The sequence below is a fragment of the Protopterus annectens genome, chromosome 2.part2, assembly GCF_019279795.1.
Source record: "Protopterus annectens isolate FY-2018-M chromosome 2.part2, PAN1.0, whole genome shotgun sequence".
Taxonomy (NCBI): domain Eukaryota; kingdom Metazoa; phylum Chordata; order Ceratodontiformes; family Protopteridae; genus Protopterus; species Protopterus annectens.
The window spans coordinates 329640158-329666960 of record NC_056730.1 but is presented as its reverse complement, the minus strand read 5'-3'; the positions used below and the strand labels follow the sequence as shown (position 1 = coordinate 329666960).

The 26803-nt window shown below is 40.9% G+C and overlaps 1 protein-coding gene across 1 annotated transcript in view; it reads left to right on the top strand.

Annotated features, from left to right (window-relative positions):
* CCDC125 (coiled-coil domain containing 125) overlaps nt 1-26803 on the top strand; it is a 1485470-nt gene that overhangs the window by 223071 nt on the left and 1235596 nt on the right. Inside the window, exon 3 of the mRNA XM_044063882.1 lies at nt 3845-3931. Coding sequence (XP_043919817.1) covers nt 3845-3931 — 87 coding nt within the window. The remainder of the gene's footprint in view (nt 1-3844; nt 3932-26803) is intronic.

Here is a 26803-nt window from a genome sequence, read left to right as displayed (position 1 = left end):
TTCCACATTGGGCTGGGTTGATGGCCCTGCAACATTGGCTGGATGTATCGGAACTTTATAGACCTGGGTTTGACACCTTCTTAGTTGGTCTAGAGGAACATGTATTGACTAAGAATGTTTTCTACTTCCAGGTCCAATGTTTTTTGCAGATACAGGGAACAGCCATGGGTGCTTCTTTCATACCTATATATGCTATTCATGGCCTACTTAGCGGAGGAGTTAATTTACAGCTCCAGCCACAATCTGTTTATTGATGAAATAGACATCTGGAGGCGTTACCTCGATGATTGTTAGTTTGTGTGGAAATCGGATGTCACTTACCTGGAGAAGTTTGTGACCTATCTTAATGAAAATAAATGGGGTATTGAGTTCAAAGTTAGTTTTAGTAAAACCCAGATTACTTTCCTGGACGTTCTGGTTAGTTGTAAGCCAGACAATACTCTGGATACCCAAATCTATAGGAAATTTCCACAATATAATTCACTCCTTCATGCCAGTAGTTTCCATCCAAAACATGTGATTTGGAATATTCCCAAATCTCAATTCGCCCATGTTTGAAGAATCTGCTCTGATATCCAGACCTGTCATCAGTACAAACAGGATCTCATTTCCCGCTTTTGTGATAGGAGCTATCCATCTGGTAACATTATGGGGGCATGTAATTGGGCCATGAATCAGGATAGACCTAATTTATTGGAATACCAGAAGAGACCTTCACATAACAATTCCCCTATCAGATTTGTGACAACTTTTGGTACAAATACCAATGCCTTTATGCAGACGATCAATAGACATTGGAATATCCTGATGAGGGATGAGAGACTTGCCAGTTGTTTAGGAGTCAGATGCTCTTTCTCATTTTGGAGGGGCCGTACTTTAGGGACTCACTTTTCTCACTATAAAGGTATTGGCTATAATAGAGAATTGTATGTTCAAAGAACGCTTACAGGTGATATTTGAGGGGTTGTATGGCATGTGGGCATTGCACACACTGCCATGGGGTCTTTAAAACCACTGAATTCATCAGCCAAAATGCACCTAATGTGTATAATATTGATTTTTTTTGCCTATTGCAGTACCTCTTGGGTGATTTATTTGGCCACCTGTTCATGTTCTGCCTTTTATATAGGGCAAACGTCACGGCCTTTGAAATTTAGAATAGGTGAGCACATCAGTGACATTAAAAATAAAAGGCAATCCAATGCACTCTACAAACACACTTTAAAGCATACACAGGCAACCTTCAGGTTTACGACTATTGACTGTATTAAGGGTGAATGTAGGGACAAATCTTGTTGGCATTCCATATTAAATGTTAAAGAAAAGAAATGGATAATTAAGTTAGAGGGTTTGTTCTCCCCAGGCTTGAATGAACATTATTAATGAACGATGTATCATCCAATGGGATTTTTTGGTGGGTTGGTTTTGTGACTTTATAAGTGAGTTTGGTTAACTCAGTATTTATGGCACTTCACTGAAGAAGGCATTCTGTCCGAAATCAGTTTCGTTCAGGTGGTTTTGGGGCTGATACCCTACACCTATGAGTTGTTTTTGTTAATATGCGCTATTAGTTCTATTTTGTGTGTATTTTTACACATTACATTTATGTTCTTTTACCACATGCGGTGCTGGCTTTATTTTTGACTTTGCTGCTGTAAATTTAGTCTCCCTCCCAGATAACATAACACATAAACATCAGGGAAATGCAAGCATTGCTACTAGCTCTACAAACATTTCACCCTCTTCTTTGTCCAGGCCCTCTACTACTGTTCACAGACAACATAAGAGACTTCTTGTATGTGAACAAGCGGGGGGTATCAAATCCTATCTCCTTTGCAGGTTCAGTGTTCAGGTATGGGAATTATTTGCCCAGTACCACATGACTATTCAGGCAGTGGTACATTCCCTCCAACCGGAATCTCGTGGCAGACTCTCTGAGCAGGTCCCTGACTGAGTCCCATGAATGGATGCTTTACAGGGATGTGTTCCTGGACATAATCCACCAATGGGGATTCTTCAAATAGATTTTTCTCTACATGAACAGACAACTTTCAAAATTTTGTGCCAGAGTCCCAATCCTCTGATTTGGAAAATAGAAGCCCTCTCCTTCTTTTGGAAGGGGATGCTTCTGTATGCATTTCCTCCCCTTTTTCTAATATCAAAGGTCCTGTTCAAGGTTTGATTGCACCAACCAAAAAGTTTGCTGGTGACTCCCTTTTGGCCAGGACAACACTGGTTCCCCCTCCTTCTGCATTTAGCCAAGAGCTACCACCACAAGTTACCTCACAGAGTGGACCTTCTCACACAGAACAAAAGATCCCTGATACATATCTACCTGCCAACACTACAGCTGACGCTCAGGGTTTTGCAGGAGGCCAAAAAAATTAATACTAGAAAATGTTAAGTTTCCAAATGGAAAATATTTTTCTATCTGGTGTATCTCTAAAAACCAAGACCCACTGACAGTGTGAATCCCAGTGGTTCTGTATTACTTGTGTGAATTGCTGTCTATTGGTTTGGCTTATTCTTCTGTCAAAGTGCATGTCAGCTGTTTCTGCTTGTCTGCCTCTATCTCCCCCTCTAGCATCCAGAGATGAGCTGAAACAATTCCCCAAGGGCATCCTTCACATTAGGCCTCCCAGGAAACCTATTCCTCCACCTTGAGACCTTAATTTTGTTCTAGAAAAGTTGACCCTCTTTTGAGCCCACTTCTTCAACCTCTTTTAAACATTGCTCTTGTAAAACTGTTATTAGTGGCCTTGACTTCAGCTAGAAGGGTGTCGGAGCTGCAACCCCCTTCTTGGTCTTTCATAAGGACAGGGTATCCTTGAGAAAAAAAACCTTCTTTTATTCGAAAAGCATTTAATGAATTATCCTTTAAACAGTCCATTCAATTGCCTACCTTCTTCCCTTCTCCCCAAAACCACAGTGAGAAGGTACTGCATGCCTTAGATGTACATAGACAACTTAGATTTTTATCTAGACAAGACTGAGACTGTCAGAAAATCTCATCATCTATTTGTGAACTTTCATCCCAGGACTCTGAGTTTACCTGTTTCCAAGCAGACTATTTCATGGATTTCTAAGACTATTTCCCTTTGTTGCATGCTTCATGGAAATAGCCTATCTTCACCTGTGAAGGCCCATTCTACCAGAACTCTGGCTTCATCTAAGGCATTCTTCAAGGGCTTCGATAACAGTGCCATCCTTGAAGCAGCCACCTGGTCTTCTATTCATACCTTTACCAAACATTATGAACTGGATGGCATATCCAGAGCTGGATTTGCTAAAGCCATTCTACAGGACTTCATTGAGAGCTTCTTCTTCCTCCCTTCTTGAGCTTTGGCACTTTCTCTCAGGTTAAGAACGCTGCAGCAAGTGAATAGAAGGACATAGAATAGTTGTGTAAAATCTTACCATAACCATGGATGTCCTTCTCTTCACTGCTGCCGTATTCTATCCCATCCTTCTTCCCGCCTGGTCTGTTGTTTTGCTTGGGTGAACTGACCATTCATATCCTTAGTCTGGCATTTCTCCTGGGGCAGTCATTTCTGAGGACGACATGTGGATACATCAATTTTATGGCCTACGTCCAACTGCAGCTTACATGCGACATCCCATGTAGCTTAGAGTGGTATAAGACTTTTATATACTGGCAGATGTCAGGTTGCCTTCTGGCGGGAGATACCTCAGGTTAAGAATACTGCAACAGTGAAGAGAAGGACATCTGTGGTTATGGTAAGCAACTATTCTATCTGTAGGGCTACATTTAATGCAACCTGTAAACATCATAGCAGTTTTGATCATTTTGATAAAGTGTATGCATTTTTTTGTCTTATTTAAGGAAGCAGAAATCCTAAGAAATGAGCTGGAAGTTACTCAGCGACAACTTGAAGGAAAATATGAAGCACTGAAAATTCTGCAGAGCAGGGTAACGAATGCAAACTTTGTCATATTTTTCTTGTATCATTGTTCTACATGCACTTGCTTGAAATTAAGCTTTTCTTTAAGGAAAGAGCGGAAGTAATGCATTTTTTGCCCTTAGTAATTCTTGAAACTGTGTTCTTTGAGCCTGTGTGGTCACAGAAAATTGTTCACTATTTTAAATTAACTTTACAAATGTTAAAGGAAGAGGTAAACTCACAGCAGTCATTTGAAATCTTGACATGCAACCAGAGACATGTAATATACCCATAATAGTATATGTAGGCAAATGGTTTGCATTCTAAAAGGTAGGTGGGTTAAACAGAAAGCAATGATGTCTTTGCAGGTGTCTGTTTCAGTATTTTTTAATGTTTTGAAATTTGTTGTGGAATTTTATATAGCGTTTAAAGTTCAACGGTATTGCAGAGGAGCTATATCCTCAAAAATAAGCAAAGAATTGCAGTGTGGACTTGACTAGTCCAATCTGTAATCGAACAGTCACCAATAGATTTATTAATAGATGGGTGCACCAAAATGTTGTTCATGCTCATTAACAGTATTTAATGATCACAGTCAGAAGAAGATAAAATTTAAATAAAACTTTTCTTTACATGGGAATAAGTAAACTTGCATTAGTGACAGTAACAGAACCAATAAACATCAAAGCAAAGCACATATAGAAATGGACAAAAGTAGAGGACATCCTTTAATTCTTTGCACTGCCTTTGGGGAAGTACACAGAATCATTAAAAAAAAAGCCACAAATGGATAAACGGCCTGAGTAGATCAGTAAGGAAAAGCGAGTAGAACTTTGATTCTATAAGCTGTTAGCATTAGTTACACACAAATTCAGTTTTCTCCATTTAGCTCCAGTAACTATGGTGTACATTTACTGCTTATCTGATTGTGGGAAATGATTTGCCCTGGAGTAATCTCCGTGTCACACATCTACCTTGAGTAATGTTACTGCAAAAATGTCAGGCAGTTGCATTTTATTTTAAAGCCTGGTAAGAGCCTTCTTAGCCACAACCATAAACAAATAGCTTTTTCTGGATGCTGTAACTTGCTTGGCTCATGTTAACCTAATGCAGATAACAGTGTTGTGGGAGTGCGTTATCTGGTGAGAGCTTGTCACAGAGAGCTTGATTGTTCTTAAAACTGGCGTATTTTTGCAGGACAAAAAAAAAAAAACCTTCAGCCAGTTTGTCTACAATGTATCCAGTCATCTCCAGCACTGAGGAGGAACATATGGATATGTAAAATACAAGTTCAGAGAGGTGTAAAAATCGTTTTTGCTGACATTTCCTTGCAAAGGTACTCAACTTGTGGGATTTGGTCACATACCTAGGCATAGCCATTATCTATACCAATCCTTCCTGTCAGGATTAAACAAAAGGCATTCCTTCCAAGACATTCTAATAAAATCACTATCTGAGAATCCCTATCTCTAATTTTGTTAAATTGACTTCTAGTGAGTTGGTTAGAGGAAATAGGCCCAGAATGGGCCTGTAGCACTCACTACCTTGATCCAGTTTGGATAACTGTCTGAAGTTGCCATGGATCACTTCAGTCCCTGAAAACATGCATTAATTGAATACATAAATAATGATCCTTAATGGGTAGACAAACTCTACTCCAAAAGTCTTCCTAAGTAATAATTTTTCCACTGGAAACCAGCTGATTCTAAAACTTAAGTGTGTTTTCAGTGGATAACCATAGCCTTAAGCCCTTTCAGTCACCCCCTGCCAGCTAGAAGTATAATGCAGAAAAAAATCAACAGGCTTCTGTGACTCTATCAAAGACCCATAAGACATGGTTCATAATTGTTTGCAGTGAATATTAGCAAGGTATATCCCAAAGCAAGATTCTGTCTGGTATAACTAAAAACACATTATGATGATATTCTAAATAAGATGAAACAACTGTCTTCCATTATGCAAAAGAAACTGGATGAAGAAACAGGCAGATTTCTCGTTTGTAGCTTTGCAATGTAGTCCTATATTTGGGACTCCCAGACCACCCCACTCAATTATTTAAATTGATCTTCTCCAGGAGTCTCTGGCCTTTCTGTCCTTCCACAGACATCTTAAATTGTAGCTTCTGAGGGACAATTGGCCTGCAGGAATGACATGAAGGGAGTAAAGTGACTCCAATAAAGTATACATATGCATTACAGCTATTGTTTACCGAAAGTCAGTTAATAAAAAAAAAAAAACCTTACACTTGCCATTATTCCAGGCATAGAAAAACGAAACAGTTTTCACTGAATCCTGAGTATTATTAAATGGAGCCTTGCTGCCAAGGTAAAGGTTGGTTATGTTCAGCTCACTAGAAGACTGTAAATTAATAGTTAACATTTTTATTTTAGTAATATCTACTTTATAGCCTAAAAGTGGCCATCCTGATACAAAATTTCTAAAAAAGTAGGAACATTTTCCTCCAGCAGTGTCAAGTAAATTAAAATGACAACTGCAAACAACTCTAATTTATGCTCTTGCATGTTTAAAGAAATGGGGACTGCCTAACATATTGGGCTAGGGGCTCTAAGTAAGAGGCAAACAAAAGGGGAGAGATCAGGCATCTTTGATGGGTACCTTATTCTAATTTGATCTTCAAGGATACTTTGGTATCAGTCTTTATTCTGGGAGAGGCTCCCCTGTATAGTTCTGATAACAGATCCACAGGCTGAGATGTGAAAGTTAAGTAACCCGCCGGCTTAAAAAGGCAGTGCTTACACATCCTTTCAAGGGCCATTTTGGAGTTTAGGGTGAGGACCATTGGTCCCTAACAAAGATGTTTTTGTGTTAATAAAAGTATTCTGACTGTACTATTCAGTGTATGTGTTTCCTTAACAAAATTACATTGGTCATGTGTATAAAAGTGGTGATTAAGAGGGAAAGCCTTTAAGCCAGTAAAATATTGAAAAGTTTATAGTCCTGATGTAAGACTGAATTTGAATGATAGGAGAAGAGAAGAAGAGGAGCCTTTCCTTCCTTTAATATAACTGTAATGTTTTCCAAGAGGGCAGAACTTCATAGTTCACTAGGAGACAGTTTGCTAAAATTGTTAACTTCAGCCATCACAAACTACTGTAATGGCAGGCCATCAGGGCCAGTCTACATACCCCCCTTGTTTGCTAACAGCACCCTTCTAACCTCAGTTTTCAAATTTTCTAATATGAAAAAGCTGACAGGTTTACATTGATCATAAAAATCGTACATAGCTGTCATATCAAATGAGGACTCACCTTCCATCTAATATAATCTTGAGTAATATCTAGCAAACCTCTTGAGGTTTCACCTAGTGATTCAAGTATATAGTAACTGGTACAGTGTTTCCCTATAAGGAATCATAGAGTCTGCTTATTGCTGTCCCATTTGAAGGGCCAAAATTTTCTGAGTTTCTGAGGGTATTCCCATAAAAATGTTCAGTTTGCTGCATTGTACTGTAAGAAAGGAATTTCTATCTGTAAGACAAATAAAGGCTTTCCTAACCTGAATCACTGCCACCACGACCTCAAGAGCACTCTCTGTCATCCAAGAATATGGCTCCTGTGAACCACTGCTCACATACTGTTAAGGCCACCTTAGAAGGGGGTCTTTTTCTGAGATGCAAATCACATAGTCCCTTTACTTAGGGAATGCACTTGGTAGCTGCATTTAGATTTGATCTAAATTGATTTCCCCCTAGTTGTGGCCAGTCAAAAATGCACTAGTCACAAAACTCTGAGACATTTCAAAGGAAGGTAGGCATCCATTATTATCAATCCATCTGTTCCTAAGTTTCCCTAAGCTCAGTGTCAAGGTTGCATGATATGACAGTAGGCATAACATCAAAACCCAAGACACAGTCTGCACGTTATTTTGAAATAATAACTTTGCCAGTTCATAACAGCCTACCACACTGTGAGGAGAAAAAAAGTGAAAAAAAATTCTCGATAATGCAAAGCCTTGTGAACATCAGCTTGGCTACTTTTGTTTCAGGTAACATTTTAGTAACTTTCCAAATGCTGAAAGAACAATTCTTCCAAGGAGTCTTTGAACCTCTTTATATTTATTACTAAATTCCAGTATTAAATGTTGAGCATCTCCCAGAGAGATAGCAAGATTATCCTCCATAGAGCTTAGACAGATGTAAATGCTAACAAGGATCAGTTTAATGTTTAGCAGAACAGCCTTGAGAACCACACAGTGTTTATGCTTATCAGCCTTTGTTCTAAAGACTGATAGTCCAGTCCATAGCTGACAAGGATGACCACCTAATGTCTTCTACTTCCTGGGTCTGGGAAATAAACCATAGTCATAAACTGCCATGACAAATTTCAGATGCTGCTTCTGAGAGACATTGATTTCTTGCTTGGAAATAACACTGACTGAACATTTTAAATATTAATAAAAAGTCGGTTTCATTCTGTAGATTTAAATGCCAATTAACATTCCAAGGTACACATTTTGAAGACATTGGCAGAGTAATATAACTTCAGCCAGTACACAGAAAATTCCCCAAATGTAGACTGTGAAGGCTGCCAGCCTAGCCAGTTAGAATTTTATAGATAATTCTGCCATTTGAACATATTAACATAAGCCACAGGTTTGTCTCTTAAATGTGAAAAGACTGCTGTTAGATGTGGAACTGCAAAAAATGTAACTACAGTGCACTCTGCTGGCAGAAAGCTGACCAAGTAAAGCATGTATGACCCTTTGATTTAAACACAGTGCTGAAATGTCTAAATGAAGACATTCTTTCTATTGTTTTAACCAAGAGTTAAGTTGCTAGATTTAAACATGCAAATGTTTTTTTTTATTGCTCTGCTTCCTGACCAGCAGCAAGATAACAAAAGGAGATGTTAAGAATGTAAATGTAGCTTTTGTTAGCCTGGGAATCCCAGGAAAGTGTGAAGAATGATGTAATGTGAACCATGAATGTGATTTTTAAAACAGAATCAGAGAGCATTAAGCATTCTTGTCTTGACCATCCAACTCATCAGTACTCTTCCTGTGTTCTATATGTAAGTTTATATTAGACTTGTGTTTTCTCTTAGAAATAGCTAGAAACTAGAAAGATTAGACTAAGTGTTTTTCTGTGATGTCAGAACTGTACTACTGAATTATTTTAGGTATTTCACTGTGATCTCTGAACTCTTGACTAGCACTGTGTAGTAAAAAGTATTGTCTTGTGTTTTTAATTATTTATTATTAAATATTTTAAACCCTTTTAACTGTAGCTGTTTTGTGTAGAGATCATTTAAGCTCTAGAGTACATTGCATGTATATAGTGATCCTGTACCAACTCACTCTAATAAGCCGTGACTGTTTAGTCGCACTTACCATTTGGATAATAATGTTGCACAGTAATAATTGGACACCCTTTTAAGGGCCTTTGAGTAGCTGATAAATATTAGTGGGTGGTGGCAAGTGGTACTACCTTTTAGATAATGCAAAGCCTTGTGAACATCAGCTTGGCTACTTTTGTTTTAGGTAACATTTTAGTAACTTTCCAAATGCTGAAAGAACAATTCTTCCAGGTAGTCTGGGCAGAAAAGGGGCACAGCTGGAGAACCTGTGCCAGCCTTCCCCAGGAGTATCTGTGTGGTTATATAAACTCTTCTCAAAGTCTGTGTGTGTGTGTGTGTGTGTGTGTCTCAGCTACTTGGGTGGGGACATGAAGCACCGGTTGGACAGAGAGGGTGCTGGAGGTTTTAGTTTGCCCTGTAGGCTGAAATCTGGACCCTATAGCTGTGCCAGTGGGGAGTCTTATTGGGGACCTGGAGAGCAAGGGAGCGACCAGCCCCGGACTGACTGTTATCTCTGTATGCTCTTAAGGGAAATTGCACTTTACTGTGTGTATTTGTTATCCTTTCCTCCTATATGAGATGCCCCTCACTGGTGTTATTGGTGAGGATTGAGGCTCCTTGATTGCTGGGCCAAGGTATGGGCATCACATAGACCACCAAATATTAAATAGTGAAATGACAGCCTACCAAGACATTAACCAAAAGATAACTTTTATCAGAAAGCTGTTTACAAAATTTAACTCCCAAAGAAGGGTGTCCATTTTCTCCCGTCCAGATGCATCTCCTGTATACAGCTCAAGAAGAAAATGCTGATGGTCAAGCCAGTCCCAAGGACTCTGTGAAAGAAAACAGCAAGTGGAATAGTGTCAGATCAACTGATCAAGCTAGTCAAGTTTGCAGAACATAATTTTTGTAGCCCTGATATTAAATAAATACAAGGGGAGACAGCCGCTTATAACCGATGTAATAATTAGAAATACTCAAGGAGCTGCCACACACAGTAAGCAGAAGAAAACACTGAAAAGGGAGAGAATGAAAGTGCTTTTCTGTACAGAAAGTCAAAAACAGTAAGCATTTTATTAGAAGAAAATGCATTGTCTCCATAGGTGAAGTCATTGGTGTGGAGAAGAAATAACTCATTGAAACAGGCATCCAACAACTAAAAGAAGACATGACTGTAGATGGAAAATTCTCTTTATCACCAGTCAGACAAAAGGACAAAGAAGGTACTCCTGTCAACACCTTCACGATATGTATTATGAACATTAAAAAAATAATAATTTATATACCAAGAGCAAAAACATCTCCCTTTTCATCTACATGCTAAAGTCCATATAAGACTAAGTTCCAGTAAGGAGATAAAATGTAAGCAACCAAGAAGAAGCTAGATAAAAGTAGTAAAGGATTTAGTATGTGATAGGAAGTGGGAAGCTCATAAATAGCAGGGTGCCTAGTGACTTAGACACAGTCATGTCTTGGCCATCCCCAATATGACACCAGAGAAAGGGCAGAATTGCAAGTAACACTTGAGCTAGGCAAGTAGATCTTTAGCAGTAGACTCCCCAGAAAGTACTGCCAGATTAGTCAGTCACCCACAGTAATCAGCAAATGCAAGATAAGTGATCAAAAAGAACAGGGCAAACAAGAATGAATGAGTCTGAGAAAGACAGAAAAAAAGGGACAAAGTAGGAAAGAAGGAAAGGGAGGCCAAAAGATAAAGAACAAGCAAAGAAGCATTAACTGTTCCCTCAGTAAAAATAGTGAATGAGAACTCTTTTCCAAATAGTAAGAAATGTAATCAGGAAGATGCAATATTTGCTCTGAGAGTGTTGTTGGAGAAATACAGAGAAGGTCAGAAGGAGTTGCATTGTGTTTTTGTGGACTTAGAGAAAGCATATGACAGGGTGCCTAGAGAGGAGTTGTGGTATTGTATGAGGAAGTCAGGAGTGGCAGAGAAGTATGTAAAAGTGGTACAGAATATGTACAAGGGTAGTGTGACACTGGTGAGGACTGCGGTGGGAGTGACAAATACGTTTAAGGTAGAGGTGGGATTACATCAAGGACCAGCTCTGAGCCCTTTCTTATTTATAGTGGTGATGGACTGGTTGACAGATGAGATGAGGCTCCGTGGACTATGATGTTTGCAGATGAAATTGTGATATGTAGTGAGAGTAGGGACCAGGTTGAGGAGACCCTGGAGAGGTGGAGATATGCTTTAGAGAGGAGAGGAATGAAGGTCAGCAGGGCTAAAACAGAATATATGTGTGTAAATGTGAGGGAGGGTAGAGGAATGGTGAGGATGCAGGGAGTAGAGTTGGTGAAGGTGGATGAGTTTAAGTACTTGGGATCAACAGTTCAGAGTAATGGTGAGTGTGGAAGAGAGGCGAAGAACAGAGTACAGGCAGGATGGAGTGGGTGGAGAAGAGTGTCAGGAGTGATTTGTGACAGACGGGTATCAGTAAGAGTGAAAGGGAAGGTCTACAAGAGGGTAGTGAGACCAGCTATGTTATATGGGTTGGAGACGGTGGCATTGACAAAAAGGCAGGAGTCAGAGCTGGATGTGGCAGAGTTAAAGATGTTAAGATTTGCACTGGGTGTGACTAGAATGGACAGGATTAGAAATCAGATTATTAGAGGGTCAGCTCAGGTTGGACAGTTTGGAGACAAAGCAAGAGAGGCGAGATTGCGTTGGTTTGGACATGTTCTGAGGAGGGATGCTGGGTATGTTGGGAAAAGGATGCTAAGGATGGAGCTGCCAGGTAAGAGGAAAAGAGAAAGGCCTAAGATAAGGTTTATGGATGTGGTGAGAGAGGACATGCAGGCGGTTGGTGTGAAAGAGCATGCTGCAGAGGACAGGAAGAAATGGAAACAGAAGATCCGCTGTGGCGACCCCTAACGGGAACAGCCGAAAGAAGATGATGTAATCAAGAATTAAACTGTGCTAACATGTTTTAGGCATATATATGTTTAATCAAGTCCAGGTAATAAGGTCCACAGTGTCCACGATAAAAACAGCAACCTATCTTTCGACCAAATAACCCACTGTTCAAAAAAGTATGATTCTGTATATGTTGAAAGACATCTTTGTTATTGCAGCAGCAGCTTCATAGCTTGCTTGACATGCAGCTCATTCATGAAGATGCATTTTTCTTTTTAAACAGACTAAATGGCTCAACCAGCTTTCATCCTAGCTCTCTGGTAACATCCAGAGTATCTGCTGCTTAATGGAAAGAAATTATAGATCTTACAGCATTAGTAAGGTGATTGGGAGTTCCTGAACTGTTTTTAATGCTTCCTAGGGGGGTGTCAGATGTCTGAACTCCTGCAGGCAGTGAGAACTTCAGTACTACAGAGTAGAAAAAACTAAACATCTTTGGTCAGTATAGCTGGGACCCAGCCAGGAACTGGCTTCTGTGCTGGCAAATTTCTGCTGAGTGCTCATGAACACAAAAGCGCTAAGGTCTAACACTGAGAATTTTATTTCCATCACCTCGAGGACTAAGATCATCAGATGATTAGCCAGTCTGTGTCATGAAGATTTTCTAGGTTCTCCAAGACTAGACCCTTCCTTTATGTATGATACCCAGTGCTTAAGGACCAATCTTCAGATTTTTGAGTTGTGTAGAAATCAACAACTCTGAAACACATCCCCAGGCTATCCTGTTATTTTCTTTATGTTCTAGTTTGTATTTTCCTTTATTTTTGGCTCCAGAATGCATGTTCTAGATCTTCATTCAGTGTTGTTCTATTTTGTTTTGACGGCTCTTTTTTTTTTTTTTGTCAGGACAGATGTTTGCGTAGCCATTTCCACTCCCCTGTTTCTTTTGACAGCATTTAAAGTCTTCTTCCTTTACAGTTAATTTCTGTTTTTTTTTGTCTCTGCTTTTTTCACTTACTGTAGCTAAATTATGGAACCACATCCCACTACAACTGAAATCCATTCAGAATGCAAACTCATGTAAAACAACTAAAGTTTCATATATCAGATTAATGGATCTCCTCCTGTATGTCTCCAGGATAAATGCTACTGTTATCTTCAGCTTGACATACTGTCAGTCTGTTTTTCTTCATTCAGAATCTTATTCCCCATAATCGGTCTTCCTTCCCTCTCTTCCATCTCGTTGAATTTCTAAGCACTAATCACATGATCTATTATCTATTTGACAAACACACTAAAACACTTCTTCAGATGCTAAATGTTTAACATCTACTAATGCATAAAGTATCTTTTATACTGTAATAGTTGTCTTTACTTTCATATGAATGCCTTCCTGTTAGTATGTATGTGCAATTGTTAATGTACAGTGGATATAAAAAGTTTACACACCGCTGTTAAAATGCCAGTTTTTGTGATATAATAAAATGAGACAACAATAAATCATTTAAAAACTTTTCCCACCTTTAATGTGACCTATAATCTGTACAATTCAATTGAAAAACAAACAAATCTGTTAGGGTAAAAATATAAAAAATAAAAAGCATACAATAAGTTGGTTGCATAAGTGTGCACACCTGTAAACTAATACTTTGTTGAAGCACCTTTTCTTTTAATTACAGCATTCAGTCTTCTCGGGTAGGAGTCTTTCAGCATGGCATATCTTGACTTGCCATTATTTGCCCACTCTTCCTTGCCAAAACACTCCAAAACTTTCAGATTGCGAGGGCATCTCTTGTGCACAGCCCTCTTCCGGTCACCCCACAGATTTTCTATTGGATTTAGGTCTGGGCTCTGGCTGGGCCATTCCAGAACTTTAATTTTCTTTTGGTGAAGCCATTCTTTTGTTGATTTGGATGTATGCTTGGGATCATTGTCATGTTGAAAGGTGAACTTCCTCTTCATCTTCAGCTTTCTAGCAGACGCCTGAAGGTTTTGGGCCAAAAGTGACTGGTATTTGGAACTGTTCATAATTCCCTCCACCGTGACTAAATCCCCAGTTTGAGTTGAAGAAAAGCAACCCCAAAGCATGATACTGCTTCACCGTGGGGATGGTGCTCTTTTGGTGATGCAAAGTGTTGTTTTTGCACCAAACGTACCTTTTGGAATTGTAGCCAAAACGTTCAACCTTGGTCTCATCAGACCATAACACATTTTCCCACATGCTATTGGGAGACTTGATGTATTGTTTTGCAAATTTTAGCCAGGCCTGGATTTTTTTTGTGTAAGAAAAGGCTTCCATCATGTAACCCTACCCAATAATCCAGACATATGGAGAATAGGGGAGATTGTTGTCACATGTAGTACACGACCAGTACTTGCCAGAAATTCCTGCATATCCTTTAGTGTTGCTGTAGGTCTCTTGGCAGTCTCCCTGAACAGTTTTTGTCTTGTCTTTTCATCACTTTTGGAGGGACATCCAGCTGTTTGCAACATCACTGTTGTCCAATATTTTCTCCACTTTTTGATGACTGTCTTCACAGTGTTCCATGGAATATCCAATGCTGTGGAAATTTTTTTGTACCCTTCTCCTGACTGATACCTTTCAGCAATGAGATCCCTTTGATGCTTTGTAAGCTCTCTGTGAACCATGGCTTTTGCTGTAGCAGGCAACTGAGTAAATGTCAGGAAAATCCTACTAGGACAGCTGAACTTTATTTAAGGTTAATCAGAGTTTCTTTAATTGATGGCAGGTGTGTACCCAAGAAGACTGAATAATGTAATTAAATCAAAAGGTGCTTCAACAAAGTATTAGTTTAAGGGTGTGCACACTTATACAGCCAGCTTATTATAAGTTTTTTATTTTGTCTTATTTTTTCAGATTTGTTTGTTTTTCAACTGAATTGTACAAGTTATCGATCACATTATAAAGGTGGGAGAAGTTTTGAAATTATTTATTGTGGTCGTATTTTTTTATATCACAAAACTTGGCATTTTAACAAGAGTGTAAGCTTTTTATATCCACTGTATATTATTTAATGTCTGTTCATGTATGTCACTGTCTGTTTAAAAAATGTTTGTAATACATTGGAGCTTTTCTTCCCAGGCCTCTGCTGAAAGTTTTTATCTAATGTTGTTAATCTTCTTCCCATTCCTCACTGATGGGTTTGGTTTGGAGCCCCTCGGAACCGTGTCGGCCTAATACCAAGCTCGCGTACACCAAAAACTCTCAAGTTAAGCTGCTACCCACAGTGCCCTTCTCCTTGTTACCTCAGATCTCGTTTGCCACATAGCCATATAGCAGCATTTCACTGAGCTCTCCAGCTAAGTGTTATATTTTCTTGATAATTGTGTATTTTTTAACTTTTTTTTATTTGTCATTCTTTTACTATTAGTATATCTAACTAGTTCTACCCATTGGGTAATTCTTTGCCATCATTGGTATGCCCTCTCCTTACCCTTGTGGTATCGCTTGATACCATTGTTGGTATCTTCTTTCCCTTTCTTACCTTTTTAGGTGTTTAGTAATTTTGTTAACTTTTTTTGTGTGTGTATGAAAATGTCTGACAGAAAGGGACTTTGTGGTTTAAACATTGCACCTCTTGCAATGGTAAACTTCCTAACAGCGACTCTCACAACGACTGTGTTTATTGTCTGGGGGTTTCTCACCTCTCTATTAAACCTCCTTGCCAGATTTGTCAAAGTTTTAGTCAGTGGATGCTGAATGAAAGGAAAAATTTGATTCTGAAAGGCCTTCTCGTTTCTCCTTTCTCAGAGGCCCTTTCTGTGTCTGACGTCTACATCCCTCCAGTGAAGGACAAGAAACATCCCCAGTCTGATCCCTCATCACCGGTTGGTGATAAGAGCAAGTCACACAAACATAACGCCCACAAATCTTTCTCGGAGCATAGAATTGCTATTTCGTCTCCGACTATTACTACTACTACCGTTCCGAGCTCTGCTCTAATTGCCACATTGACCGAAGCCATGGACATTACTGGATTTTTTACGTCGGCGCCACCCTCAGCACCGACCTCTATGGCACCGACCCTGCCTTCCATTTCAGCTATGGCTCCGACCTTACCTTCGACAACAGCTACGGCACCAATTTTGCCTTTTACCGTATGGAAAGCAGTTTCGACCCATGCAATTCCTTTGGAACCAATAACATCAACTCCGAGTGCCTCTTCAACACCGAGCCCCTTTTCTACTCCACTGATTCCTTTACTACCTGTCTCCAAATTAGAGACTACAGTGCCAGTAGCTCAGACACCAAGGGCCCCTTTCTGGACCGACCAGACTCCTCTTCAGGAGTGTCCACAAGGCCCACCAGGAGTCTTTCCAAATTTGATGTGGTGCACCTGTTAGATCAGCTGTTGATGGCTAGAGGGATAACAAATGTTCCTAAGACTCACCCCCCCCCTTCTGGAGTTTGGGTCTATCTCTCCCAGGACTCCGATGTATACTCCTCCTTTGGATCTATCAGTTCCAAAGCCCATTGCTTCGATGTCCTTTGTGAAACCCCATTCCTCGGTGCTGATAGTGACTGTCACTGAGGCTTTGAGGCCATCCCTTTGGTTTTCGGTTCCATCGGAACCGTCCCTTCCTCAGACTCATGGTTGGAGGGGGCGGAGTCCTCGGTCCAGAGCACGGTACCGAGTGTTTTATCGGTTCCATCCTCGGATTCGGGGATAACATCTGCCTCGATCCTGCTTGAGGCTCCATCCCTGGGAGCAGGTCCGATGGAGTGGGGTATGACCCCGGTTCCGAGGTTGTCCTTCTTGGATCCGAGCTCCCATTCCTCTTTGGGTGGGGCTGCTTTCTGGGTGATGGAGGGGGTGCTTCCTTCGGGAAGTACTCCTTTGACATTGGAACTTCACCCTGCTCCCTCTGAGCTACAGCTACCATGAGCCACCTCCCCGGGACACTGGGAGCAGAAGCCTCAGGAAACCCCAGTTCGGAGTACCCATCCTTCCGAGTCTTCCTCAGATATTCCCACTGAGGGACCTCCTCAGAAGAAGGCGTGCAAGAGGAAGCACACTGACTCTCCTGAAGAGTCTTTGACAGAGGATATGGACTACGATGATGGGGAGGGGTCCCCACAGTCACCCCCTGATGATGTCTCCTTTGGAGATTTCCTGGAAGTATTAAAACAGAGGGGTGGCTTTAAGCCCTCTAACCCTTCCTTGGAGGAGTCCGTCTTCCTGTAGGATTTTTGCTCCCGGCCTTCTACCTCTTGGGTGACCCCACCTGCCGACAAGTTAATCCAGCTCATCATGAAGCGTGCTTGGCAAAACCCTGATTCCATTGAGGCCATTCCCCGGATCAGATAAGAGCCCCCCCTCCCGGAATAGCATCCCCACTGGTCCAGAGGTTTGCCTGTTGACACTATGGTGGTGGTGGTGGCCACTAAAAAGGATCTAGCAGAAGAAAGTCCTACTGTTCACCCACCCAACAGAGAGTTCCAGGCTGTGGACAGATTGGGGAAGCGAGTTTTTGCTTCAGAGACCTTTGCTGTCAGGTCCCTGAACTACTTGGTACATTTCACAAGGCTCCAAAGAGATTTGATTACCGCACTTCTGGAGCCCTCGTGGGTCAAATTTCTGACGGGGCATGGGATAAGGTTGCCTCTCAACTTGCCACCCTTGAATCTATTTCTAATTCGTCCATGAGGCTGCTCTCCCATGCAACCAAAGGGGCACCTAGAGCTGCGGGTGCGGGTATAGTCATGCCTGGATGCGCATCTGTGACCTCGCAGACTCCTTCAAGTCCTCCTTTTTGAATGCTCCTATTGAACCATCTTCCTTATTTGGTTCTAAAGTGAAGGACACACTGGCCAGGTGTGAGCAGGATGGAAAGACTTTGCCTGCCATTGGCCTACATTTTTCCAAGCCCTAACATTCTTTTTCCAGTAACCAGAGGAGTGGGAAAATCTGGCACAATAAATCTCAAGGTCCTTTCCGTAACGCACGTGGCGAGGATTCCCCTAGAGGCAGAGGGTGTTCCAATGGTGGAAGACGCCCCTTTAGGGGCAGAGGGGGTCCCCGAAACCAAGACTCCAGGATTCCTTCTCTGGGCGGTCTTATCAACGCTTCTGAAGCGTTGCTCGATTGTTCTGGAAGCAGTCAGGGCTCATTTTTCTCTGTACCAACCTGCCTGGCACTCTATTTCAAATGATCGATGGGTGCAGAGAATAATCTCCAGAGGCTACTACGTCCCTCTATTCTCCCAGCCAAAACCTGAAAAAAACCTTCCCAATGTTCCACCCGATCAAACAGAAGAAGTGGCTTTAGAGATAAGAAAGCTGTGTCAAAAAAGAGTCAGCCAACCAGTCCCTCCAGACCATCCTGGAGCCGAGTTTTACTCAAGATTCTTTTTAGTGCCAAAAAAGACTGGGGACTGTAGACCCATTTTGGATCTCAGCCATTTAAACAAATCAGTGGTACAAACCAAATTCCACATGGTCACTATTCAATCCATTCTCCCATTTTTAAGGGAGGATCTTTGGATGTGTTCGATAGCCCTCCAGGATGCGTATTACCACATCAAAATGGGCAAACGCTCCAGGAGTCTCCTTCGCTTCCAGCTAGGAGCCAATCATTACCAGTTCTGAGCCCTGCCATTCAGTCTCTCGACGGCCCCCAGAGTGTTCACGAAATGTCTAGCAGTGGTAACAGCTCATCTGAGACTTCAAGGATTCCAGGTGTTTCCATATTTAGATGATTGCCTCCTTTCCGCCCCCACCAAGCTTCTTTTGACCATGGTCTTTTGTTACACAATTTCACTAGTGGAGTCCCTAGGCATCACTCTACATTGGGAGAAATCCAGCTTACAATCTACCCAACAGCTGGAATTTATAGGGGCAGTTTTCGATACTCGAACATGCCTGGTGTATCTCTACCGGTTCACAGGCTTCAGAGATTAAGATTGCAAGTACGTGTGATACTCTGTCAAAGAAAGATGTCAGCAAGGGAAGTTCTCCAGGCTCTAGGGTCCGTGGCTGCAGCAATTCCGATAGTTCCTCTGGCAAGGTTACACATGAGACTGTTACAATTTCTCCTGTTGTTGTGGTTGGCAAATCTTCACCCCTAAACTCACAGATCCTCATAACCAGCTCTTGCAAGCAAGATCTCCTCTGGTGGATGAGGCCAGACGCAGAACTTTGGTGTTGCCCTTTTCAGACTCCTCAACCCAACGCCACTGTGACCATGGACGCTTCCCTGATAGGATGGGGGGCCATTTTCAGGGAAAGACAATCCAAGGCATGTGGTTGAGCTTAGAGGCCAACCTGCATATCAATGTTCTGGAGTTAAGAGCAGTGCTATTAACGTTGCAGACATTACATCCTCTCCTTCCATCTGGAACGATTGCGATTCAGTCAGACAATATTTCAGTAGTCTGGTACATAAACAAACAAGGAGGAGCCATATCCTACCCCCTGTGTTAAGAGGCCATGAGAATTTGGAACTGGGTGTTAGCTTCCGACCACTTTCTTATAGCAATGCACATCCCGGGGAGTTCCAATGTTATTGCAGACAGGCTGAGCAGATGCATTTTCCTTCCACACGAATGGTCTCTCAGTCCCAAAGTGATGGCAGAAATTTTCAGCTGATGGGGCCAGCCTTCCTGCGCCGTTTATCCTCCCCTTCAAACAACAAATGCAGCACCTTTTTTGCCCTCTTTCCCCCAGAGGGGGAGTTCCCGAGAGACACTCTGACTCACAATTGGCCCACGGAGTCTCCTCTACGCTTATCCACCAATTCCCTTGATACCTCTATTTTTAAAGAAAGCAACTTGGTTGAGATGCAAGGTGATCCTGATTGCCCCTAGTCAAGTGTGGTTCCCCTTCCTCCGGCCTCACCTGTTACAGCCTCCACGGATCCTGGGCATTCGTCCAGACTTAATTTCTCACCACCAAGGGTTGATTCTCCCGAATCTGTCCACTCTCAAGCTGACAGCTTGGATTCTCCACTTCCCTTAGTCACCAGGCAGAAAACCCTTTCTTCACCTGTTCGCGATATCATTCTAGCCTCCCATAAGCCATCCACCAGAACACTTTACAAAGATAAATTGAAAAGGTTTGCTCTTTGGTCTAAAGAACAGATGCTAGATCCCTTCTCAGCTCTGGTGTCTGTTATACTTCAATACTTATCTGAGTTCTTTGAGATTGGAGCATCAGCTTCTACCATACGAGTCCATTTAGCAGCTATTTCCAATTTTCATAACGGATCAGAAGGCACTCCACTTATGTCCATCCGCCTATGCAAAACCTTTCTCAAAGGAGTGTTTCACAGCAGACCTCCAATTAGGCGTCCATTAGAGGCGTGGAATCTCTCCCTAGTACTACAGTCTCTCTCTCAACCCCCTTTTGAGCCTACTGCAAAATGTGATCTCAAATTCCTATCATGGAAATCTCTATTTTTGGTAGCTGTCACTTCAGCTAGACGGATGCCAGAATTACAGGCCTTATGCATCAAGAGACCATGCTTAATATTTCATAAAGACAGAGTATCGCTACGTACTAATCCATCTTTTCTTCCCAAAGTGATTTCTGATTTTCTGTGAACCAATCTATCGAACTCCCAGTGTTTTTCCCAAACTATTCCAATAAAGGAGAATACTGCCTACACTCACTGGATGTGCACAGGCAACTACATTTTTACTTAGACAGGACTAAATCTGTCCTCAAGACAGACCAACTTTTCATTTCCTTCTGTGGTCCAAAAATGGGATATGCTGTGTCAAAAGTCACTTTATCAAACTGGCTCAGAGATTGTATTTCTTTTTCATACTCCCGTACAAATGAGCCTAAACCTCACAATATCAAAGCACATTCAACTAGAGCTATAGCAACCTCTGTAGCTTTTCACTACAGAGCATCTATGGACAACATTTGCGCAGCAGCCATTTGGGCTAAATCACACACTTTCATCAAATGTTACAAGTTGGATATGGTCTCCTGGGGAAGAGCGGCTTTTGGCTCAATGGTGCTAAGGAATGTTCTTCGATAAGGGCCACCCAGGTTTCTCAGGTAGCTTGGGATTAGGGCCCATCAATGATGAATGGGAAGAAGATTAATTAAGAAGAATAACAACATCAGGTAAAGGAGTTATGTCTTACCATAATGTTCCATCTGTGTTGTTGATGATCTACCATTCATCACATCCCACCCTCCATTCCCCCACCAAAGGCTCCTGGTGGATCTCATGTGTCCTTGTGGTGTTATCAGGGTTTTTGCACAGAAATGGCCTCTGCTTTACTTCTATATGTCTTATGCAAACTCAATCTCAGGCAACAGGGCATTGTGGTAGCAGCTTAGCTCGAGAATTTTTGGTGTATGCAAGCTTGGTATTAGGTTGACACAGTTCTGAGGGGCTCGGAACCAAATCCACCAGTGATGAATGGAAGAAGATCAACAACACAGATGGAACATTATGGTAAGACATAACTTCTTTTTTTTGACTAAACCCAGTCAGACAAACCCAGTGAATGACTACATAAATAAATAAAATAAAAATGGTGTATTAGGCTGTAATGATGTTTAATTTGTAATGAAAATATATCGAGCAGTTAATTAGGATCACTTGCTGTTGTTTTTCTCTATTTTTTTTAATTGCTCCAAGTATATTTATAGGTTCATAGATTGTTAGGTGTATACTAGGCTAACACCACTAGGGGTCTTAATGAGCCTAGCTGTGCAACCCTAATGTGACCCCCAGATTTGATTTATAGACTGCCTCTGTCCATTCAAGATATAGGAGCCAGAGCAGGAGTGAACTTCCAGTTACCCATGCAGTAGTTCAAGTTGCTCTTAAATAAGGATAGGGAGGAGCTCTGCTTCACGTTGATGAGGTGCCTTTTTCAGAAAATGGGAGTTCTCTGAGAAACATATCTGTTTCTCCAACATGTCCTATTTGTGTCGCAAGCAAAATACAAGTCTTTTAATCTAGTAGTTCTGATGTTGTTTGTTTTGCGGATGTACAAAAGGTTCATCAAAACATGGTCCAGTGGTGCCTTGTATGCCAGGCAATAACCATCTCTCAGAAGTCTGTATGATACCGAGTAAAGAGAGAGAAGACTTTGAGTTGATCAGCATGTACTGTTTACTCCATATATTCTTTTTGTAAGGAACTCTTGTTTATGTTCCATTTGCTACATGTGACATTTCAGGTACATACTGAAGGGACATTATATTCTATGATGGGTCTGATGAGGAGTGAGTATGGGGTATTATGACCTCTCTGGACCTTGATGCCATGTCCTTGCTTATAAGTTGAGCAGCATAGAAGGATTTTTGTACTACTTTAAGACACATGTTGGCTGAAGGTTGGACTACTATCTGCATGAATTCCCAGATCCATGACCAGTGAATCAACCTTTAAGGGTGTTTTATTGATGAAGGTCTTACCCAGAGTGGCAGACTTCACAAAAGGTACTATAATGCATTTCTTGGTACTGAGTTTTAAGCCGTGGCTTTGGCATCAAGCATTTGTTTGTTTAGACCTTCCTGAAGGGTGCTCTCATTTTGGAGGAATTCAATGACTGCTCCCAGATGGTAGTCATCTGCGAACTTGGTTAGCCAGAGCATTGGCTTTGACACCCGAGAATTAGATGCCAAAGAGGAGTGAGCCTAGCACAGAGCCCTGGGGGACTCCACTGATGACCTGCCTCTTTGTGGAAGTGACCTCATTAATTCTAACCTCCTGGATCTTATCAGTGAACCAGGAAGCTGTCTAGCATCTTACAAAGTGGTTTATGTGTAGTTCTGTAAGCTTCTTGTCAATGTCCTAGTGGAGTATTGTATCAAATGCTTTAGCCAGATCTAGGTATGCAGTATGCACTGTTTTCCTGTCATCCATTAACTTAGCAACCCTTTCAAAGATGTCCTCCAGATTCAGTATGCATGATCTTCCGTCGACAAAATGAAACTGGGATGGATCCAGTGTCTGGGATTTTTCCTGTACCCTTGTTGATAATTTCCATGTAATTCTTTCCATGGCTTTGCAAATAAGACTAGTCAGACTAATGGTTCTGTAGTTTCTATGATCTGTTGAAAGTCCTCCCTTATGAAGGGGGATGGCTTTCATGGTCTTCCATTCATTTGCACAAAACCTGTTTTAAGACTGTAGTTAAATAATGTGGTCTGCATAAGTCATATTTTAGACTATTCAGGAGGCATCCTGGGATGTTATCGGGACCCACAGAAGCCATGAATCTTGGCTTTAGTGAGTGTAACCAGTACATGCCTCTTAGTTATAGCTGGAGAGATTATGTTTTAGAGTATTTTTTGGGAGATGGTTTGGGGTAAGAGGGGGGCAACTTGGAACTGAATTTGTCCACTAATAGGTTTGCTGTATGCCCAGGCTTGGTGAATCATTAACTTTGCTGCATGCTGCCCTTGAGGTTTCTGGCATAGCTGTAAAAAGCTTTATGGTTATCTTTCACCTTGGAGGTTATTTTAACCTCAAAGTTTTTTTGCTTGATCTAATTAGCTCTCTTAATTGCCCATTTACTTTGATGAGAATGTTTTTTTATCTTTATGAGAATTACCCTTTCTGATTTTGCCATCATTTTTTTCCTTTATTGTACATCCTGTTTAAACTGGGATGCCACCAGGGTGGTTTGTTTCTAGGACAAGTCCTGGGCTTACGTCTGGTAGATATAGCAGTCTGTATGGGTTGTACAGAGTTTCCGAGAACAATTTAGCATACGCTGCTGTATTTGTGAGGTTTGGAGGGGCATTGAATTTTGACAAACCATCACTTAATAAAAGGTAATTTGCCTTGGAATATTTCCTAATTGATTCTAATTTTAATGTGATTATGGAGTTGATTTTGAATTTGATGGAGACAGCTTTATGGTCGGACCTTATCAGGGAGGATGAGACACTGGGAGGAAGGTGTGCAGTCTTCCCCCAAATATTGGAGCACGAACTCTAGTATGTTGGAGCCAGTAGTAGGTTTATTCACTATCTGGTCAAGGGTGTTTGTATTTACAAAGTGTATGAATCTCTGTTCCTGTTCACATTAAAGTCTCCCATGGGTAGGGTGTTATGTTGGATGGTAAGTGTCTCCAGTAGACTTACGTATGCATTGCGAGCTTATTGGAAAATGGATGGTGACCTATAGCTGGCTAGGATATGGTAGGGAATTTTTGAGTGTGATTATCTGCAGGTGGAGGAACCCAGGCACATCATCCTATCTGACTATCCTAAAGGTATGCTTGAACTGATGTATGTATGTATATGCATACACACACACACACACACACACACACACGTACATATATATATATATATATACATATATACACACATGTATGTATACATATATATATATATATATATATATATATATATCTATATAAATATATATATATATATATATATATATATATATATATATGAGTCTCCTTCAAAACACTGAAAGACCAGAACATCAAAAGTGTTTTGAAGGAGACCAAAACAAAGAGCGAAATTCAAAATCCTGGTGTTACGGGATTTTGATTTAGCGCTTTTGGTGTTCCGCTGTGGGTGAGTATGCATGTGGAAGTGTATTTGTGAGGGGTAGTGCTGTGTGTAAGTATTTGTTGTGACTGTGGTGTGTGAGGGACTGTGTGAGTTTGTCGTGTGTCTGTGTGATCTCGGAGTTAGAATATTAAAGTAGGGGGTGTGCAGGGGGCTTGCCCCCCTGCCTATTTGTAGTGTAGGGTGGTTTGGTTGGTTGTTTGGGGCAGCTGTGTATGTATTTGTGTATGTTTTTTGTGTGTGTTATGCTTACGTGGTTTTCGGTGTTGTGGGGTTTTGTTGTTTTGGTCTCTGTGTTTTGGTCTTCGGTGTTGTGAGGTTTTGTTGTTCTGAAATAGACCTATATATATATATATCTATATATCTATATATCTATATATATATATATATATATATATATATATATATATATATATATAGGTGTGTGCATATATTTTTAAACAAGAAACATCTTTACTGAATGATCACTTATGACATAGGCAATCATACATTTATATACATGAAAACAAACCATTCTGATGTATTTTCAGCTGCACACATTATACATCGCACGCAGTCTACAATACACTCACTGTCATTCGTATATTATGTAGCCTATTCAATTTTCTGCATTTCCTTAAACCTCATTCCTCCTCCAAAACATTAATCTGCATGTATTGTTCCCACAATTCCCATTTTTTCCTATGTATTTTGCTCCTACCCTTTTCTAAAGATTCCCACTTCAAGTTCTTTTGTCTTCATTGCTATATTCATTACTTCTGGTACGGTTGGTTTAGACTTTGATTTCCATTTTCTAGTAATTGCTTTTTGGCAGCCGCCAGAATTAAACACATGAAGGCCTTACTATATCTAGGCAATTCCGATTCTGTATCACAGCTCAAAAAATAATTTCCTTAGTTACTCCAATTTGCTCATCCAGTATTTCTGACAGAGTAATCTACAGAGAATTTTTAAAGTATACCTACTTATTATACTCCCAAAAATATGTTCCCGTTTACCTCTTTCTTCCCCCTCACACCACCAACATTTGCAATCTACTTGAGGAGAAATTCTTTTGAGTCTGCTTGGGGTATAAAAATGCCTATGCAAACACTTCCAAGCAAAAATTATAAATCTTCTAGACTTTGTTGCATATTTTGGAGCCGTACATATATCCTCCCATTGTTTCTTTGTGAAGTGCTTATCCAGTCTCTTCCCATTTTTTTCTAACCTTTTCTGATTGTTTCCTGTAGCTATTATGCAATATTTTATATGCCCTGTGACTTCCGAATACTGGGCCAGTAGTCAAGGAGCCTGAGTTCTCACCACTGACACTGGAGAGGGACGTTCACTTGGAATACAAATGGATACACATAGTATTTCCAGATGCAGACCTGTCTGCATCGTGCACAGTTTCCCTTAAAAGCACACAGGGCACACACTCAGCCCGGGGTCTGGATTTCTCTATCTGACTCCCTCCAGGTCCTCAGACTCCCGACTGGTACAGCTGTAGGGTTAGGTTCTCAGCCAAGTGTCCAGGCCAAGTCCTCCAGCACCCTGTCTATAAAAGCTTCAAGTAGCTGACACGCACACACACACAGACACACACACACACACACACACTGTGAGATTTGATTTTTCACACAGACACACACACACACACACACACACACACACACACACACACACACACACACACACACACCACACCTGGGAAAGGCTGGCACAGATTCACCTGCTGTGCCCCCTTCTGCCAAAAGTATAAGGTAGTTATCACTGCCCACATACACTCCACAATCAGCTACTCTAAGGCCCTTAACAAAGGGTGTTCCAGTTATACTGTGTAATATTAATACTAACAGAAATGGTAGTAGTTGACCAAGACAGCTACGCCTTCAGAAGTGGCCCACACAGTGTCGTCAATAAATATAAACACTCTCAAAGGTTAAATACTTTCTAACAGGACCATCCACAATAAAAGTTTTAAATATATTTAATAAAAAATAATAAAAGGACATGAAAATACTGAATATATATTTGCAGCAAACCATAGAGTTCAAATCACAGGAAATATTAAAAAAAAATACTGATGGGCAGACTCAGACAAGTATAGAAAAACAGTAATAAACTAATCTTGCTATATATTCCTGACTGATCTAAAAAAAATTACTGTTCCCGAATAACTTACTTGGGCAAGGCAAGATGA